The 20,281-nt window shown below is 40.8% G+C and overlaps 1 protein-coding gene across 3 annotated transcripts in view; it reads right to left on the reverse strand.

Moving 5' to 3' along the window:
- Positions 1–16,532, reverse strand: part of HDAC11 (histone deacetylase 11) — a 71,566-nt gene extending 55,034 nt beyond the window's left edge. The window contains exons 1-4 of one of the 3 annotated variants that reach the window (XM_054033912.1): positions 16,501–16,532; positions 11,202–11,350; positions 7,948–8,019; positions 6,259–6,359 (exon numbers count right to left, since the gene is read on the reverse strand). In XM_054033912.1, the coding sequence (XP_053889887.1) occupies positions 6,259–6,359; positions 7,948–8,019; positions 11,202–11,350; positions 16,501–16,502 (324 nt within the window). In that variant the 5' untranslated portion in view covers positions 16,503–16,532. The other 2 variants (XM_054033913.1, XM_054033914.1) reach the window with 2 other exon arrangements.
- Between the last annotated feature and the right edge of the window lie 3,749 nt (positions 16,533–20,281).

Consider the following 20,281-nt stretch of genomic DNA (forward strand, 5'->3'; position numbering starts at 1 on the left):
ATTATCCTGTGCATTCAGATGTGACAAGACTGTTAGCCTAATGGAACTAGCCTTCTTTGTCCAAGACAAGTTTGAAAACCGTACTTGTTTTAGAGAGTGGGGGCTATGAAGATAAGTGAATCTTTGTTTATCCTGAACCTGGTCAGGGCCATTGCTATCAGAAGTATTAATAGGAATTCACATGCAACCTTCCCTCACAAATAGATAGAGAACGTGTCTCCATAACAATGTAACCTCTTTCCACAGCTTTGTGTGGAACACCACTACCTTTTGTTCAGGGGCATTGTATCTAGTATCTTGAGAAAGATACGGTCCACAACCTCCTGGCTCAGAGACAATTCATCTGACTCCACTAACAAACAGTTTAGCCAGTCTGTAACTATTTTTTCCTTTCTTGCTAGTTAGAGGACAAGAAGCACTCACTCCCAACACTAGTAGGGCTTTCCAGCACAGAAGGAATGTTCTGATACCCTCTGTTTGTAAATAAGGTGGCTTGCTTATCCATTTCCATTATGATTACCCTCTGGGATACTAGGCTTCTGAATGTCCTTAATATATTTAGGACTGCACTTTCTCCCAGAACATTTATATGTAGCTATAGTTCCTAGACAAAGTACTCTGAGTGTGTAGTCTCCCAAGTAGGTTTTCAGACCCAAAACAGGAGTGACGCTGGTCACTACAGTTTGGAAGTTTATTTGTAATTGCAATTTCTCCCTGGACTGCCACCATGCCAGAGAGGTAAGGAGGTCAATTGTCAATCACGTATAAGGTGAGAGTCTGTAGCTTATGACTAAGGCTGCATGTCTGTCACAGAGGTCATGGAAGTCATGGATTCTGTGACTTTCCGTGATCTCTGTGACTTTTGCAGTGGCCAGCAGCATCAGTTTGGGTGAGTGGTAGGGGACTCAGGGCTGGGGCAGGGAGTTGGGGTGCAGGGAGGCACTTACCTGGGGTGGGGAGCTCCCCAGCTCCCACCTGCATGTCCCTGCAGCAACTAGGCGGAGGGGCCAGGTGGATCTGCAATTCCCAGCCAATGGGAACTGCAGAGCCGACATTTGTGGCAGGAGCAGTGTGTGGAGTCCTCCTGGCCGCCCCTCCACCTAGGAGTGCAGGGACATGCTGGTCGGAGCTGGGTAGGAAGCCTACCAGCCCTGCCAACCCTCCCCTCTCCCAGCACCAGCAGGGGTCCTGGGTCGTGCGTCGCCACCCGCCCTACCCAGGGACCAGCGGGGGTCCTGGGTCGCTGCCCGTCTCCCCTCCCCTGCACAGGTCCCAGGCTGCACGACACCGCCCATGTCCCCCCCAGCACCAGTGAAGGTCCTGAGCCACCACCACCCCCAGCACCCACAACACCCAGGCCCAAGTTTTAGTTAGGGGTATATAGTAAAAGTCATAGACAGGCTTTTGTTTTACTGCCCGTGACCCATGACTTTTACTAAAAAATACCCGTGACTAAAACATAGCCTTACTTTTGACCACTGAGACCTCAGAGTCCACTGAGGTCGATGACTGTAAAGCTGTCCTCCTCATAGATATTAGGAACACCTGTATGGCACTTAGAACCATGCTATGCACGTGGTGCCTCCTTTCTTGCCTCAAGAAATTATTTAATACATGTATGCTGGGTGGTCCTATGGAACCAAGGCTCAATAATGAGAGAAGCTCTGGTAAGAACAGAATCAATAAGGCATGAAGCATCAAGTGAGATTATAACAGGTGAGTCAAGAAGTTTAAAGATTAATAGGAAGCAACATGAGTGACCAACATCACATGAGGAAAGGAGCCACTAGGCAGATGAATACAGTGCTCAAAAAATGAGATTTCAAGCCTGCTTTCATTGTCCAAAAGCAATGACGGCAAACTCAGAGCAGCTCCTTCTGAATTACAGCGTATAAGATCACTATTTTCTACTTACAAATACAGTTGGAGAGTTTCTAAATTCACATTCTATGTCATCTGTATTCATCTATCTCATTCTGTCCACAGCATCTTTTTTCTAGTACATTTTCAAAGAAAGATATTTCAACAAAAATAATCTTTTTACAATTAGAATAGTCAGTGAACACTCTCTATTCAGTATTAATACGTAGCGATATCAACTGGCATTGTGAGCCTTCAAATACAGATGGCACGCAAGATTGTAATTAAGGTCTCTCTCACCCTTGAGCACACTTTTGTCTCTCTATTCTTTTGTATTCCAGTGCTACATACCTCTCTTGAAGCCTCTTTTTTCAACAGACTGGCACAAAGAAATTCCTAAACAAATGCCTTCCTAAAATTACATAAAACCTAAACCCATTAAGCAATTATTATTTGTAGAAGAACAACTAGTATAGTATATTCTGTTTTTAATGCTCTATTCAACATTTACTCTAACTACTATAGCACTTTATTCTAAAATTAAACAGAATTTACCCTTGTAAAGACTAGAACCCTAGAGCTATGGAGGAAATTAATTGTGTTTCAAATGTTACTAATTTCCTTATGCTCACTTAAATTTGCCAAAAAGTCATTCTGCCTGGAGCACAAGAAAAAACAAAAATGAGTACAATTAGCAGGATGACTTCAACATGTTAAGTTTGTTGCTGAAGAGAATAAGACACAACCAACCAGTTACATTAAGTCCATTCCAAGTGATAGAAGCATTCATGGTAAAGTCTACATTTCAGCCCTCTCCTTTGAGAGCAGCCCACTAAAAGTCTTCATTCCTGCACATTTCACTTGCCATTATGCAATGTCTCCTTTTTTTATTATTATGGAGTGTTCAAAGATATGCAATAAAGATGTAGTTCCTTTGGGGGCTTGGATGCTATCAAACTACAAGGGCAAAACTCACTTTGTTTAAGTGACTGGAAAACCTAACATGAAAGTATTGCTTTTGATTATGTACATTTTAGGGTGACACGGCTGTAAAGCAAAACCAGCTCCCATAGTCTATGTAGCACCGTAGTCTCTCTCATCTTCCCTTCTATATTTTGAGTTTTCCACCAGAGCCTTTAATCCTCTTCCCACACTTTCCGTGACAACGGTACATTTGTTTACCATGCTGAGGGGTAATCTACATTCTACACAAGATTATTCTATAATGAGGCTGGTAGTAGCCTGATTACCAATTGTTTTTAGGCTTATGAATTTTTCTGATATACTTAAAATACAACTCTATTTTGTCCATTATCTTTCATAAAAGTTTATTTCAAAATGCTTTACAGAGAAAAGATAGTTACAACGTTACAACAAAAAATTCTAGCAAAGGGATAAGGGGATTTAAAAGGCATTTTCAACTGGAACTTTTTTTAAAAAAAGGAAACTCTAAGTTCAGAGCCTAAGAAAAGCTGTCCCAAATGCCAGGAGCTATGAACAAGAAACATCTTGTACCAACAGTGGCAGGACTATACGATGGGACAAACAGCAGGCCGGTGCTAAGCAAACATACTGAACAGTGAGGTAAGCAGACATGTATATTGTCTACAAGGTAAAGCTAGGACAAATCCAGGGAGAGTTTTAGGGCTTGATCCTGCACCACTGTTGTCAATGAAAGCTTTGCCACAGACTTCAATGGGTGCCGTATCAGGCAGTTAAAAAAGAAGGGCAATTTTTAGCTGAATCCTAAGAGCCAGTGCACTTGTTTAAGGACAGGGGTGGATTGGTCACGTCTTAATATTTAAAAAAAAAAATTAAATCCAACTCTGATTCCAAAACCACCAAGCAATTAAATATTAAAAACACAGAGGGATCCTACAGGACAACTACATAGAAAAAAACAAGCATTCCTATGATTGTTCTTCCCTCCCCTTATCTACCCTATGTCTGTTATCAATTGTGGTGTTGCTCTAAACCCTTTGGAAAGGAGGGACCCTGTCGCTGGTAAATTATATCACGCTCCTAGTCCTTTGGGTCGTATAATAAACAATGATAGCTCAAGTGAGAAAGGAGGAAGCGACATATTGGACATGCTGGAATCTGAAGAGCTCACGGGAAGCCAAAGGGAGAGGCTATGGTCATGGCAAGAGGAGGAAGGCACAGAGGAGGATTTTAGCCATGAAGCTAAGGCAGTGGAATATCTGGGCAACATTGGAGATTTGAACATTTGAAAAGCAGATTTTCAAAGGAGATGAGGGAAGAGAATATAACTTCAGAATCAAGGTTAGACAGAAAAGCTAAATGGAAGGATTTATGTTGGCGGATGCTTCTGTCTCGGAGGCATTTATAAGACTTTTATCTACATTTCAAATAAGCCTGCCAGAGAAGTTATAGGAGAACTTAATGAAGTTTTGCTTTGTTAGTAGTCATTCTGCATATATATATATTACAGCATATAGCTGTCTTCTGTATATTTCAATTTTAGACTGACTACACCTGGGAAAGATATTGAAGGGAACCTGGAAACAACTATAAAAATGTATAAAAACAAGGAGTCCAGTGGCACCTTAAAGACTAACAGATTTATTTGGGCATAAGCTTTCATGGGTAAAAAACCTCACTTATTCAGATTCTTCTCCATGCATCTGAAGAAGTGATTTTTTTTACCCACGAAAGCTTATGCCTAAATAAATCTGTTAGTCTTTAAGGTGCCGCCAGACTCCTTGTTGTTTTTGTGGATACAGACTAACACGGCTACCTCCTGATATAAAAATGTATAGCACTCATTCTGCTGATCTGTATTTGTAGTATTAGTATAAATACTTGTATATATCTTAACATGCTTATATTGCTTAATTATTTAACAAATTTCAAATAACCTGGTTCAGCTGATTTTTTTTCTCTCTCCAGGATTGCATTAGCTCTTCTGTCCATAGCATCACACTGGGAGCTCATGTTCAGCTGATTATCCACTATGACCCCCAAATCTTTTTCAGAGTCCATGCTTCCCAGGATAGAATCCCCCAGGCTGTAAATATGGCGTACATTCTTTGTCCCCAGATACATACATTTACATTTTATGCATATTGTTTGCTTGCGCCCTGTTTACCAAGTGACCCAGCTCACTCTGAATCAGTGACTTGTCCTCTTCATTATTTACTAATCCCCCAATTTTTGTATCATCTGCAAACTTTATTAGTGATAATTTTATGTTTTCTTTAGGTCAATGATAAAAAATGCAATCTCTGCGGGACCCCAGTGGAAACAGAGTTGCTTCATGATGATTCCCTGTTTGCAATTATATTTTGAGACTTCTCAGTTAGCCAGTTTTTAAGCCATTTAATGTGTGCCATGTTAATTTTATATTGTTCTAGATTTTTAATCAAAATGTTGTGTAGTACCAAGTCAAACACCTAAGAGAAGTCTAAGTATATTATATCAACACTATTCCCTTTATCAACCAAATGTGGAATCTCATCAGAAAAGACATCAATTTAGCTTGACAGGAGCTAATTAATATTGATTTGCACTAATCATGGTGCCCTCCTTTCATCCTTTATTGATCAAGTCCTGTATCAACCGCTGCATTATTTTGACAGGGATTGATGTCAGGTTGATAGGCCTAAAACTACCCTTTTTAAAAAATGGTACAACATAGGCTTTTTCCCAGTCTTCTGAAACTTCCCCATTGCTCCAAGACTTATTGAAGGTCAACATTAATGGTCCAGTGAGCTCCTAGGCCAGTCCTTTTAAAACTCTTGGATGCAAATTATCTGGACCTGTTGATTTAAAAATGTCTAGCTTTAATAGCTTCTGTTTAGCACCCTCCAGAGTTAAAAGTGGAATAGAAAGAGTGTTATCATCACTATATGGTATCATCTGTTTTTTTCCCAAATACAGAACAGAAATATTTTAGTCTAGATTATGTTTAGATCTCATTTATGCTGTCACTTATTGCTAGGAAAGGAAGAAAATATTGTAGGATACAGTTAATAAGTCTTAGTGGCACCACTGCTCAGTTGCCCTTCACCTCAAGATATAGGCGCAGCCCTAATCTGTATCCAACGTAATTTTAAGATTACTGACAGCTTGACAATTCTGCTGATGTAGAGACTTGACTTCCAGTACCAATTTCAACAATTATCACCGAACTTTTAAATGTTGTGCACTATGACAAACAGAGGTCTGAATTTGAAACAATAACTGAAAAAGAGTTAAAAAATTAGAGGGAAAATCCAGAATATAGCTCTGGTAAACTGCTAAACTGGAATTTGCTGGTTCATTAATAACAGGCACTGACCAGGAAGAAGGAAGCAACATTATGCCAGTGGCAGGACATCTACTGCTTGAAATAAATTCCAAAAGGTGTATTTCAAAGATAACCAGTGGGTACAGCACCTTTAATTTATTCAGGTAGCGTCTTGTGTGGACAACCAACAGATCTTCTTCAGTAGCTTCTCGTGCTTGTACAATCAAGTCATCTGCAATTAGTTTTTCTTCTGAAACAGCAGAAAAAAAAAGGAGGAAGAAAAATTGTTATTCAGCATTGTTGAACTTTCCAATTTTTCTCTACAATTTTAGAATCTGGCTTGTAGGTGTTGGAGCTCCTACAGTACTTTGCATTACATGGACTTTTGATTCAAAGTGCTAATAAATGCTTCAAACACAGACTCTACACAAGTTATTAATCACATAAATAATATAACAAAATTGTTTATGGATAAAACTAAAATAATGATAAGAATTTAATAATGCTCATAGGCCACTTTATAATTTCAAAGTGCTAATTTCTTTGTTTAAACTGGAAAGGAAAGGTAGGCAGTGAAGGTTTTAGAATAGAAGACAGATGAGGCTAAACACCAGAATAAATATCCAAAGGGCACTCATAGTTTAAACATGGATACAATTTGAAAACTCTGGTCCTGGTATCAGCAATTATTCACCTTGATTCTTTAATATATTTTACTGCAAATTCCACAGTCGAGCACTGACATTTAATTCACTGAATCATCAGAGCAGGAAATGCCAAAATTCAAAGAATAATAATTACTTAGGGAGTTCTGATAAGAAGTGAACATCTAGGCTTAATTGGTACATTTAACATTGTCAAACCCCTATTGATATTTAATTTGCAGAAGCCTGGGAGCAATTACTTGCTCCATATTTGGTGGCCCAAAGGCTTACATAAAATTAAGTTTTACCAGTACAAACTACACCTCTACCCCAATATAACGCGACCCGCTATAACACGAATTCGAATATAACGCGGTAAAGCAGCGCTCTGGAGGGGCGGGGCTGTGCATTCCGGTGGATCAAAGCAAGTTCAATATAACGTGGTTTCACCTATAAGGCGGTAAGATTTTTTGGCTCCTGAGGACAGCATTATATTGGGGTAGAGGTGTACTGCTTTCCTAAATATCACCCCAAGATGTCTGTACATGGAGATATATATATATAGATAGATATAGATATATATATGTGATATTTTTAACGCAAACAGGAACATATGTGGATACATTTGCTGGACGGTATACCAAACTTCGTTTCAGTGCATCAGGGATGACTAAGCAACACCCATGGTGGAGAACAGTTATGCATGCTTTATCTATGGTGATCAACTGTTAAAAGTATAACACCAGTGATCATCACATAATTGTTTATGCAGTGTTGCTGTAGCCATGTTGGTCCCAGGATATTAGAGAGACATGGTGGGTGAATTAATATCTTTTATTGGACCAACTTTTGTTGCTGAGAGAGACAAGCTTTCCAGGTTACACAGAGCTCTTCCCAGACCTAAAGAAGAGCTCTGTGTAAGCTCAAAAGCTTGTCTCTCTCACCAACAGAAGTTGGCCCAATAAAAGATATTACCTCACCTACCTTGTCTCTATAATTGTTTATATTATATAGTACCAGAGTATGTGTCTGCTGAGCAACTACACTTTGTGAAAAGCCTTCTTAACGCCGGTGCAAAAAGAATGCAATCTGACGGATTTTGTTTCCACTGGCATAGTATAAAAGAATATCTGCAACAAAGTCTGTACTGGTAGAACTTTTGTGTTCCTACTGACCAAGGCTTGAAAAACCCACCTTGCCAATTCACCCAGCTCACGTAGAAATTTTTCCTAGATGAGCAGGGCCAAGGAGGCAACAACTTCTTTCCTGAAGGGAGAAGTGAGTATCAGAACAGAGTAGCCAAAATGCCTCTAGTAGTTTTCCAGTCAGGGGATGCAGGGAACAGAGTGCCCCTTCTCTTCTACGAAATGGGAGAAAAGAGACTGAACATAAGAATGGCCATACTGGGTCAAACCAAAGGTCCATCTAGCCCACTATCCTGTCTACTGACAATGGCCAATGCCAGGTGCCCCAGAGGGAGTGAACCCAACAGGCAATGATCAGGTGATCTTTCTCCTGCTATCCATCTCCACTCTCTGACAAACAGAGGCTAGGGACACCCCTTCCTAACCCATCCTGGCTAATATCCATTAACAGACTTAACCTCCATGAATTTATCCAGTTCTCTTTTAAACACTGTTATAGTCCTGGCCTTCACAACCTCCTCAGGCAAGGAGTTCCACAAGTCGACTGTGCGCTGTGTGAAGAAGAACTTCCTTTTATTTGTTTTAAACCTGCTGCCCATTAATTTCATTTGGTGGCCCCTAGTTCTTGTATTATGGGAACAAGTAAATAACTTTTCCTTATTTACTTTCTCTATATCTGGGGCCATCAGTTTTTCCTTGAGGAACTGGAGTGTGAAGAGCAGAGGTGTCCACATGAAGAAGAGGGGTACTATCTCTACATCTGGGGCCATCAGATTTAACTTGAGGAACTGGAGAGTGAAGAGCAGAGGTGTCCACATGAAGAAGCGGGGTACTTTCTCTACATCTGGGGCCATCAGATTTAACTTGAGGAACTGGAGAGTGAAGAGCAGAGGTGTCCACATGAAGAAGAGGAGCTGGAAGAAACACCAATGTGTCCAGAAGGGCAGCAACCTCAGAGGAGCTCAACAAAGGCAGAAGGCCCCAGTGTTCATTAATTGGGGGATGGAGGGATGGAAGTCAAGATTCATTGACTGAAGAGGGGGACTGGGAAAGATCCCAGAATTAATTAACTGGGGAGAATATCAGAATGCATTTAATGCACCCCTGAGGGGAAGAATTTAATTCATGCAGAGTCAGAGTTGCTTTATTGACGAAAGAATGAATATGTGGCAATGTCAAAGCAATAGGCATGGCTCTGGGTGGGCCACTGGCTTGGGCATGGTGTGTTTGACAGGTGTTTTTGACATGGCCAAGTAATCTCAGTTCTCGGGTGGAAAGGTGTTGAAGTTTTACAAGCTCTGACCTTAATTCTTATATTTGAAATTCCCAACAGCATTTCTGCACAGAACTTTTCATCTGTGTAAACAGCAATATTAGTGTCTCTCAGCATGCTAATCTTTATGCCTCTATCAGATGACCTCAAAGCACTTTACACATTAATTATCACAACAATATTATGAAATAGTAAGGAATGGATATATGCAAGCCACAGTTAGTCTCCTTCTTCCTGAAATGTGATTTGCTTCTTAATTTGAAATATATTAGGTTCCATCAGCAATCTCAAGAATAAGTCAGATTCACACCATATATAATTTAATGCAGCAAGCTAGTCATTAAAACTTTTTTAGTGGTAAGAGTCAGGGTGGAACGTTCTCTCTTCTGCTATACTGTTCCAAAGAGAGATTGAAGCAACCAAAATGCTCCAGTTACATTCAGTCATACTCAGTGCTTCCCCTTGGAAGTCAAGTATTTTACATGTTTACAAGGATCACAATGCATAAGATTTTTTTTTCATTCATTTCAGTAGAATTGTGGAGCCATCGTGCAGTTTTAGTTTCAGGATTAGCTTTAAAATAAATAGTAACTGGAACCGCAAAACAGCATCTGCTTCCAGTGTATAAAGACAACCTTTTATTAATTTATCTTCCCCTCTCATCACCTTGTAATCTAGTACTGATAGAAAACATTTAGTAATCAATTTGTAACCACAATTAACACTAAGTACATTAAATGTCAAAATGTTCATTACATCATTATGGTTTGAAAAACAGAACAGAGTCAGTTGGTAAAGTGGTCTTTTGTGGATAGGGGTCATCTGTGTCTGACAACTGTTTGATAGTATATGTCAAAAGGCAGTCTCTCAGAATACGCGTCAACTGGCATTAATTTGGCCTTCTTTCTGATAGTCTCAGAGAGACTAAAAATTAAATGGGTATCGAGATTGAACTCTAACAGATGTGGATGCAGCAGATCTGGTATACTTGCACTTTTTCGTCCCGTATTGCACCTGTTCTGAGGATAAATAATTTACTGAGTACCAACAGGATGCTCTGTACTCTAAAAACATAGGGCCTTTGCCTTCTACACCTGAATCAGCACAAGAGTTCCCTGTTAGAGTCCAACAGTTGGCATGAATTTGGGATCTTCTCTACCATATACAGTTTGTGAAGTACTTTGGCAGAATCTGAAAAATTCACTTGATCCTCTGTTATTGAAAAGTAGGGAACTTTCTGCAGTGATTGGAATTTTGCATGTGAAGCTACCATTAAAGAGATTCTAGTTTTTACGATTTGAAAATAACCTACTAATGCATTTCTGCCTTCATGAGTCTTTATACAGGCAACTCCTGTACTTTTGCTGTTGCTCATAGTTTTGCCCAGCAGTGGGTCAGAATGAAATTAACCAACTAGTTATTTATCCTGCTGTTTTTCAAACCCAATGGCAGAGTGAAACTGACAACCATTATGTGAGTTTCACTCTACATACACACAGCACCACAGAAATGCAGCCACAACTGGGGTGGAAAGTTCTTGGCAAAATATTGGTGGGGAAGAAAGTGCCAAGGACAGTGGTGAAGAAAGTGCCAAGGACAGTGGAATAAACCTATGCTTTTAAAGAAAACCGCTGCGGTTTCTTTAATGTCCAAGCAGATCAGATAGAATCTCAGTTTTTAAATTCTCACTTGCAAGAGCGTCAACAGTGTAAAGTGCATAGACCTCAATTTACATAAGAAATGTTAAGGGCAAGTTAACCTTGCTGAGATTTAAGTTTGTGGTTTCACAGACACTAAAGTATTACAAAGAATATAAAGTATTTAAAAAGAAAAAATCATGGTTTGCCCAGAAAGAAAAAGCAAGACAGACAGTAATGTACAGCAGCTATTGTCTATATTAGCACTAACTATAGTTAATGTTTATAGAGCCTGCATGCAATTACTTCTGTCCCATTTTCTTTGCACAAGTGTCAGTTTAACACTATTTAAACAAAAGTTGAATAATAAGTGTAACCTTGTCATTATGTTACCTTTCAAGAAATTGATTACTTTCCCCCATTTCCCTGCATCAAACGGATGTAGCTTCTCCAATCCCATAAATGTGATGTTGTAGTCTGGAGAATATACAATGGGCCAGCATGTTGGTGGAACTTCATGATACAGCTCAGTTCTGTGAGGCCTTAAGGGGAAAAAATAATAGAACTATCACTCTTCCTAACAATTGGTAAAGGAAAATCTAATGACCCCACCCCACGTTAAGCAGTGGGGCCATTGTCTGGCTTGTTGAGAACATAAGAATGGCCACACTGGATCAGACCAATGGTCTTTCCAGTCCAGTATCTTGTATTCTGACAGTGGTCAACATCAAATGCTTCAAAGGGAATGAACAGAACAGGGCAATTATCAACTGATCCATCCCATCATCCAGTCCCAACATCTGGCAGTCAGAGACACAGGGACACTCAGAGCATGGGGTTGCACCCATGACCATCTTGGCTAATAGTAACTGATGGACCTATCCTCCAGGAACTTATCTAATACATTTTTTAATCCAATTATAGCTTCTGCCTTCACAACATCACTGGCCAACAAACTCCACAGGTTGACTGCATTGTGTGAAGAAGTACTTCCTTTTATTTTAAACCTGCTGCCTATTAATTGCATTGGGTGACCCCTGGTTCTTGTATTATGTGAAGGAGTAAATAATTCCTTATTCACTTTCTCCATTCCATTCATGATTTTATAGGCCTCTAACATATCCCCCCACTGTCTCTTTTATAAAATGAATAGTCCCAGTCTTTTTAATCTCTCCGCATACGAAAGCTGTTCCATGCCCTTAATCGTTTTTGTTGCCCTTCTCTGTACCTTTTCCCTTTTTTCAGATGGGGCAATCAGAAGTGCATGCAGTATCAAGGTTTGGGCATACCATGAACTTATATAGCGGCATTATGATATTTACTGTCTTATTAGCCATCCCTTTCCTAATGGTTTCTAACACTTCATTAGTTTTTCTGTCATTGCACATTAAGCAGATGTTTTCAGAGAACTATCCACAATGACTCAGAGATTCTTTTTCTGAGTATTAATAGCTAATTTGGACCCCATCACTCTGTATGTATAGTTGGAATTATGTTTTCCACTACGCATTACTTTGTATTTATCAACATTGAATTTCATCTGCCATTTTGTTGCCCAGTTACCCAGTTTTGTGAAATCCCTGTGTAACTCTCTTGGGTAATTCTGAATCATCTGCAAACTTTGCCACCTCACTGTTTCCCCACTTTTCCAGATCATTTATGAATATGTTGAACAGCACTAGTCCTAGTACAGATCCCTGGGGGACACAACTATTTACCTCTCTCCATTCTGAAAAACTGACCATTTATTCCTACCCATTGTATCCTGTCTTTTAACCAGTTACTGATCCATGAGAGGACCTTTCCTCTTATCTCATGACTCCTTAACTTTGCTTAAGAGCCTTTTGTGATGGACCTTGTCAAAGGCTTTTTAAAAGTCCAAGTACACTATATCCACTGGATCACCCTTGTCTACATGTTTATTGACCCCTCAAAGAATTCTAATAAATTGGTGTGCCATGATTACCTTTTATAAAAGCTGTGTTGACTCTTCCCCAACAAATTGTGTTTCAGCTATGTGTCTGATAATGCTGTTCTCTACTATAGTTTCAACCAATTTGCCTAGTACGGAAGTTAGGCTTACCGGCCTGTAATTGCCAGGATCGCCTCTGAAGCCTTTATTAAAAATTAGCATCACATTAGCTATCCTCCAGTCATCTGGTACAAAAGCTGATTTAAGTGATAGGTCAAATACCACAGTTAATAGTTCTGCAGTTTCATATTTGAATTCCTTCAGAACTCTCGGATGAATACCATCTGCTCCTGGTGACTTATTACTGTTTATTAATTAGTTCCAAAACCTTATCTCAGAGGCTATGCGTAGAGGAGTATGGAGGGTGTCAAGGGCCCCCCGGATTGGCCTGCTGGGGACAGGGGCTCTGTCCTTCTCTCCCTGTGCCTCCCCTCCAGCATGTTTGGCCACTTTCCCTGGCAGCCGGGCAGGGAGTGCAATGGAGCCACTTCAGCCTGAGAGAGCCGTGCGGGGAGGCTGCGGCTCCAGCTGTCATCTCCCCCATTCGGGTGGAAGACGGCTGGGAAAACCAAACATATGGTAACCCACCCTCCCCAAACCCTGCCACCCTCACTTCCGCATTGCTGCTGGCCCTGGCTCTGGCTTTAGAGCTAAGTGTCTGGCCAGCAGGCTTCCCTCTGGGGCTGCCCACCTCTGAAGACAACATCCCTGCCAGCAGCAGGGCAGAAGTAAGCGTGGCAATCCCATGACCATCCCCCCCCGCAATAGCCCTGCAACCTTCCCACCCTGACTGCCTTTTGGGTCTGGACCCCCACAGATTACAACACCGTGAAATTTCAGATGTAAACATCTGAAAACATGATATTGACTCATTTTAAAAACCCCTGGCCATGAAATTGACCAAAATGGACTGTGAATTTGGTAGGGCCCTACTTATGTCCAAGCACCTGAATTAAGCAGTATGTCAAAACACACAAAGAAGATGCAAATGATTATGTACATTAACTCATTCCAGCACTAAATTCAATTATTGACAAAACTGAGTTCCATTTCTACCTGTTCCACCCTTCTCCAGGTTGATTAAACACTAACCCATTTTAATTTTTAAAACTTAGGTCCAGTTTTTCCCTTGACATAATCTAAAGTTTATTTTGATTTACTAGGCTCAAGTTTCAAAGTTTTGTTTCTAAATACAAGTCAAAATGTACTGTCCCTACACATTAAGTATATAAGTAAGGAAAGATGCTCAACCAAACCTAAAACTCTATGGAAATACAAAACACACTGGAAATTTAGGGTCCAAACTGTAAACTTGATTCACACAAAACTTCCACAGAGATTGTTAGAAATTCTTCCTGAGTCAGGACTACAGAATCACGTTGTGATTGTTCTATTGTCTTTCATACAAACTGTACCTCTTGCAGAATTAAAAGAACATTTTTTTAAAATCACGCCTCAGTCTAAAAATATTTTACCTACTATATTAAAATTAATACCTACAATTCCTGGAGATAACAGGAAAAATATTGGGGGAAGAGGTTCTTTCCAGAATCGGACACCACTTTTTTTTATAATCAGTTCTCCCTTTTGTCTGTGTGGGTTATTTTTCACACAACAATGGAGAGAAATTAAACACAAACAAAAACCTCAGGAAAATATGGCTGTAATTCAGGATGGATTAAGATTCATTTTTTTTTAAATGGATTTTTAATTTAAATTAATTGTTTATTTTTAAAAGAAAAGTATTTAAAATTAAATTTGAAATTATGGCAAACTAATGTTAAGGCCTAAACTTACTATATTCTTTAAAAATCATGTACATTAAATAAAGAAAATATTAAGCAATACACTTGCAGATGAAATTTAAAAAAAAGTCAAATCACTGAACTGGTGAAAATCACTAAGCTAAGCACCTGGAACCAAAGTTTGTTGAAGTGCTACAACCAGCTTTTGACAGTAGTCGAAAGAACATATTTTGCTTTTCAGTATATTCAACTAGTTTAGTTCAAAGACTAATTCATACAAAGTTAAGAAACCAAGTGGAAGCTTAAAAAGCATAAAAGCTTGTTTTCCTCTTCCTATCTATGAATAAAAACAAGGTGTGAGAGGATGAGATCTACTAATTCTAATGTCTTGAAGGACACAATGCCAGAAACAATCAGTTCAATTTACTAACCATGATAATACCTGCGATTAATAAATTATTTATTTTCAACATGTTTTGATAACTTACTTTTTTTCTTCTGTATCCAAAACATTTAAGGCAGTTTGGTTTACTTAATAAAAACAATTTTAAAATGCTGGTTTTGTGCTTTTTTAATTGTATTCCAATTTCCATCCAATTGCAGTTTGGCAGAAATCACAAATAACAAATTAACCTAGTAAATAATAAATGCATCAGTTGTCATTTTCTAACATAATAAAAAGATAAAAATTAAGAATCTGAATAAATGTATGTTAAGCTATATATATTGCTTAAATAAATGTGTATAGATATGGTTATCCTCCTACTTAGCAAAATGAAGTACCAAATTTAGTGTAAAAGCTATATTTAGCTGTACATCAACTTGTTTTAAGGGTTATTGACTAATGAGATTCTACCTTTCTTCAGGAAAATAAGATGTACAAATGGAAAAACGGATTAAAATCAATTATTTAAATAAAGTTTCCTGTTTGTTGATTTCAAATCATTATTAAAAATGGTGATTGAAATCAGTCCATCCTGCTGTAAAACCACAAAAATTGGTAAAGGTACTCTTGGGTTCTCCATAAATTACTTAAAGCTTTAGGAAGTGGGTGGGTCCTTAAGTTTGCATGTTTATTTCCAGTATTACAAAGGGTCTTGAAAATCACCAAAAATTTATTACATAATTTTCAGGAGCAGGTTTAGTACCTGAAACTACTTTTAACTCATTTTTAAAACTGATCACATTTCACCTTGACTACATCTATTAAAATAATGCCAAGAATAACAGCTAAGGGAAAGAGAGATTATGAGATGCGAGGAAAGATGGATGGTCAGATGCGCTAGAATAATAAATAACCAATGGATGAAGCAGAGCAACGCAAAAAGGCTGTTCCACCAAGAGCTGTGCTGGAGACTGTGGTACAAAACAGTGGAGCTACCGTGAAGCAGGTCAGAGAAAAAAAGCTGATGTTGGACAAGTGGAGGAAACTGACTTGGGAGGGGAAACACAGAGACTCTGGAGCGACGGGTACTGCAGAAACAAGATGCTTGGCGTGATCAAAGGGTGAAAGGCTGGTGCAGAGGAAGCTGGGAGCGGAGCAGCAAGGGAGGGTCTCCCTGGAGCGGGACAGGTAAGGGGGAGGGTTGGGCAGGAGGCCGGCGCTTGGCGTCTCCTGGGCTCGTTCAAATCCCGCTGCCGTCACCTGCAAGGACGGTCCCCGGCAGGCTCCGCCCCCCGGGGCGATACAGGCCGGTGCCTGCCAGCCAGGCCAGGACTGGCTTTGAGTCAACCCCACCTGCCTACGGGGCGGTGACAGCGACCATGGGGGCCCTGACGGGGCCTGGGCCGGGCAGCCAGGCCTGGAGCGCTGCAGCCCCCTCCTCCGGCCCGGGGTCTGCTCCCTCCCTCCCGGCGGCGCCACAACCACTGTCCCGACTCAGGGAGAGAGGCCCCCGCCGCGCCGGGAGGGGCCGGGCGTGGCCCCGCCTGTCTAACAAGGCCCGGGCCAGCCTAGATCGCGTCAGCTACTCACATCCCCCCGGCCGCCTTCTGCCAGCCAGCGCTCCGCCGCGGGAGGGGAGGGGCCGAGCCGCGCGGAGCCGCCCCACACCGCGGGCGGGAGGAGGAGACGCGAGAGGCCCGGCCAGGACGGAGCGGGCGGCCCTGGCTAGGCAAGGATGCGGGGAGGGGCCCTGGGCTGGGGGGCAGGAGCTAGGAAAGGGGGCGCTGGGCTGAGGGGAGAGGGAGAAGTGAGGTGGAACAGTCTCTTGCCCCAAGAAGAACAGGAGTATTTGTAAAAAGCAAGAGAGAGTCCTGTGGCACCTTTAAGACTAACAGATGTATTGGAGCATAAGCGTTGGTGGGTGCATAGGCATGCATCTGACGAAGTGGGTATTCACCCACGAAAGCTTACGCTCCAATACATCTGTTAGTCTTAAAGGTGCCACAGGAGACTCTGTTGCTTTTTACAGATCCAGACTAACACAGTTACCTCTCTGATACAGGAGTATTTGTGGCAGCTTAGAGGTTAACAAATTTATTTGAGCATAAGCTTTCGTGGGCTACACCCCACTTCATCTGATGCATAGAATGGAACATATAGTGAGGATGTATATACATACAGAGAACATGAAAAGGTGGGAGTTGCCCAACCAACTCTAAGAGGCTAATTAATTAAGATGAACTGATGTCAGCAGGAGGAAAAAAAACTTTTGTAGTGATAATCAAGATAGCCCATTTAAGACAGTTTGACAAGAAGCTGTGAGGATACTTAACATGGGGGAAATAGATTCAATGTGTGTAATGGCTCAGCCATTCCCAGTCTCTATTTAAGCCTAAGTTGATAGTATCTAGTTTGCATATCAATTCAAGTTCAGCAGTTTCTCGTTGGAGTCTGTTTTTGAAGCTTTTCTGTTGCAAAATTGCCACCTTTAAATCTGTTACTGAATGGCCAGAGAGGTTGAAGTGTTCTCCTACTGGTTTTTAAATGTTATGATTCCTGATGTCAGATTTGTGTCCATTTATTCTTTTGCTTAGAGACTGTCCGGTTTGGTCAATGTACATGGCAGAGGGGCATTGCTGGCACATGATGGCATATATCACATTGGTAGATGTGCAGGTGAATGAGCCCCTGATGGTGTGGCTGATGTGATTAGGTCCTATGAATAGATATGTGGACAGAGTTGGCATGGGGTTTTGTTGCAAGGATAGGTTCCTGGGTTAGTGTTTTTGTTCTGTGGTTGCTGGTGAGTATTTGCTTCAGGTTGGGGGGGCTGTCTGTAAGCGAGGACAGGTCTGTCTCCCAAGATCTGTGAGAGTGAGGGATCATCTTTCAGGATAGGTTGTAGTTCTTTGATGATGCGCTGGAGAGGTTTTAGTTGGGGGCTGAAGGTAATGGCTAGTGGCGTTCTGTTATTTTCTTTGTTGGGCCTGTCTTGTAGTAGGTGACTTCTGGGTACTCTTCTGGCTCTGTCAATCTGTTTTTTCACTTCAGTAGGTGGGTATTGTAGTTTTAAGAATGCTTGATAGAGATCTTGTAGATGTTTGTCTCTGTCTGAGGGATTGGAGCAAATGCGGTTGTATCTTAGAGCTTGGCTGTAGACAATGGATCGTGTGGTGTGTCCTGGATGGAAGCTGGAGGCATGTAGGTAAGTATAGCAGTCAGTAGGTTTCCGGTATAGGGTGGTGTTTATGTGACCATCTCTTATTAGCACTATAGTGTCAAGGAAATGGACCACTTGTGTGGATTGGTCTAGGCTGAGGTTGATGGTGGGATGGAAATTGTTGAAATCATGGTGGAATTCCTCAAGGCCTTCTTCCATGGGTCCAGATGATGAAGATGTCATCAATGTAGCACAAGTAGGGTAGGGGTATTAGGGGACGAGAGTTAAGGAAGCGTTGTTCTAAGTCAACCATAAAAATGTTGGCATACTGTGGGGCCATGCGGGTACCCATAGCAGTACCACTGACTTGAAGGTATATATTGTCCCCAAATGTGAAATAGTTGTGGGTGAGGACAAAGTTGCAATGTTCAGCCACCAGGTTTGCCGTGACATTATCGAGGATACTGTTCCTGATGGCTTGTAGTCCACCTTTTATGGCCCTGTCACAGAGCAAGGGCTGAGTGTAAAAAAAAAAAAAAAAAAAAAAAAAAAAAAAAAGCTGAAAGGGGCCTGCAAATAGGTACAGCTGGAAAGGGTCGCACAGAGCTGACAGCCCCACTCAGGCTGCCAGCAGAAGTTATGCTGCCCGTGCCTGTCACTCTACACACTAAGGCTGGATTTGCTCTGTACTTGGATGGGTGACTTTCCAAGCCATACTTTAAATGCTTCCTGTTGACAATTCAGTGGATGTCACCCTGAGTTACTACAGAATCAGTGGCCCTGCATGAGGTTAGAAGGCACTGTGCTGTCTTTCACATGAGATGTAACACAGAGGTCCTCCCTATTTGTGGATATTACAATTCTTGGCCAAATTGAAAGATAGATTATTACACTCTGCTACCTAAATTCCCCCTTCTTTTTTCTGTGCTAAGTTGTGTGGGTTGCTTGAGATGTTAGAAAGCTGCCATTTCACTGGTAGGTCAAATAATTGCTATACAACATATATGGATTTGAAGTGCTTTAAAAAAAAATAAATAATGGAGATATCCTATCTCCTAGAACTGGAAGGGACCTTGAAAGGTCATCAAGTCCAGCTCCCTGCCTTCACTAGCAGGACCAAGTACTGATTTTGCCCCAGATTCCCAAGTGGCCCCCTCAAGGATTGAACTCACAACCCTGGGTTTAGCAGGCCAATGCTCAAACCACTGAGCTATCCCTCCCCCACCTTTAGAACAAGAGGTGCAGAGGAGCAACTACAAATTGAACTCCAGAGTTAGCTCCCACCAGTACAGGCTATTGCACATTACTGGCGATTGCCAGAGGCAGGGGACTTGATCTGATATGCCAATAGATAAGTGCAGCATAACAAATGCTATATATTTGTAAATGAATCATGGTAGTGTAGTACATCTCTGGCTGCACTCTCAACACTAGGGGTAGATCTCAGGCCTCTATTGTTAGATATGCTTTGCAGTGAGTCATTCCAGTAGCAAACAAGTTAGTTATCACAAACAATGTGTACAAATGGGATGAGAGAGACTCTAGCTTTATTATTTTTAATAAAGATTAAGTATTTTGTGAATGACTTCCACTTGGGTGTTCTGTGATTCATGGTTTATTACTTAAATTAAAAGGAAAAGAGGGGCTATATTGGTCCTTATCCATCGTGAGCCAGGTAGTCAAAGGAGAAGCAGCCCTGCATATGAATGCAAGTAGCTACAATTCAGCCAGCAGAGAGCAGTAGTGCTTTTGTTCACTGCCAGTATAAAATTACAAGCCATAGACAGTATTGAGGCTGTCACGCATTGGGACTTCAATGAATATGTTTGGTTAGGGTTTTTTCTAAAGGCTCTCTTACACTTGAGAATCTATACTGGACTTTTAGTGGCACACAAGAATTATGAAAGATCAATTGAAGATGAAAGGTTACACTGTGAACTGGATTAAGGAAACTATAAAAGATCACAGAATAAAAGTAATTTTATTTAATGTGATGAGAAGTAAAACCATATTAGGATTTTTGTAAGTATGTCAATTACCTACTGTGCATTTTTGATGTTAAATAAAGGCTTTATCCTTCCCAGATTTTCAATGACAGCTTTATAGCACTTTTCATCTGAGGATCTCAAAGTGCTTCACAATTTATAAATTTGTTAGGCAGATAAAGTTAATGACTTGCCAAAGATCACACAACATGGCAGTAGCAGATCC

This window comes from Malaclemys terrapin, chromosome 7 (genome assembly GCF_027887155.1).
Source record: "Malaclemys terrapin pileata isolate rMalTer1 chromosome 7, rMalTer1.hap1, whole genome shotgun sequence".
Taxonomy (NCBI): domain Eukaryota; kingdom Metazoa; phylum Chordata; order Testudines; family Emydidae; genus Malaclemys; species Malaclemys terrapin.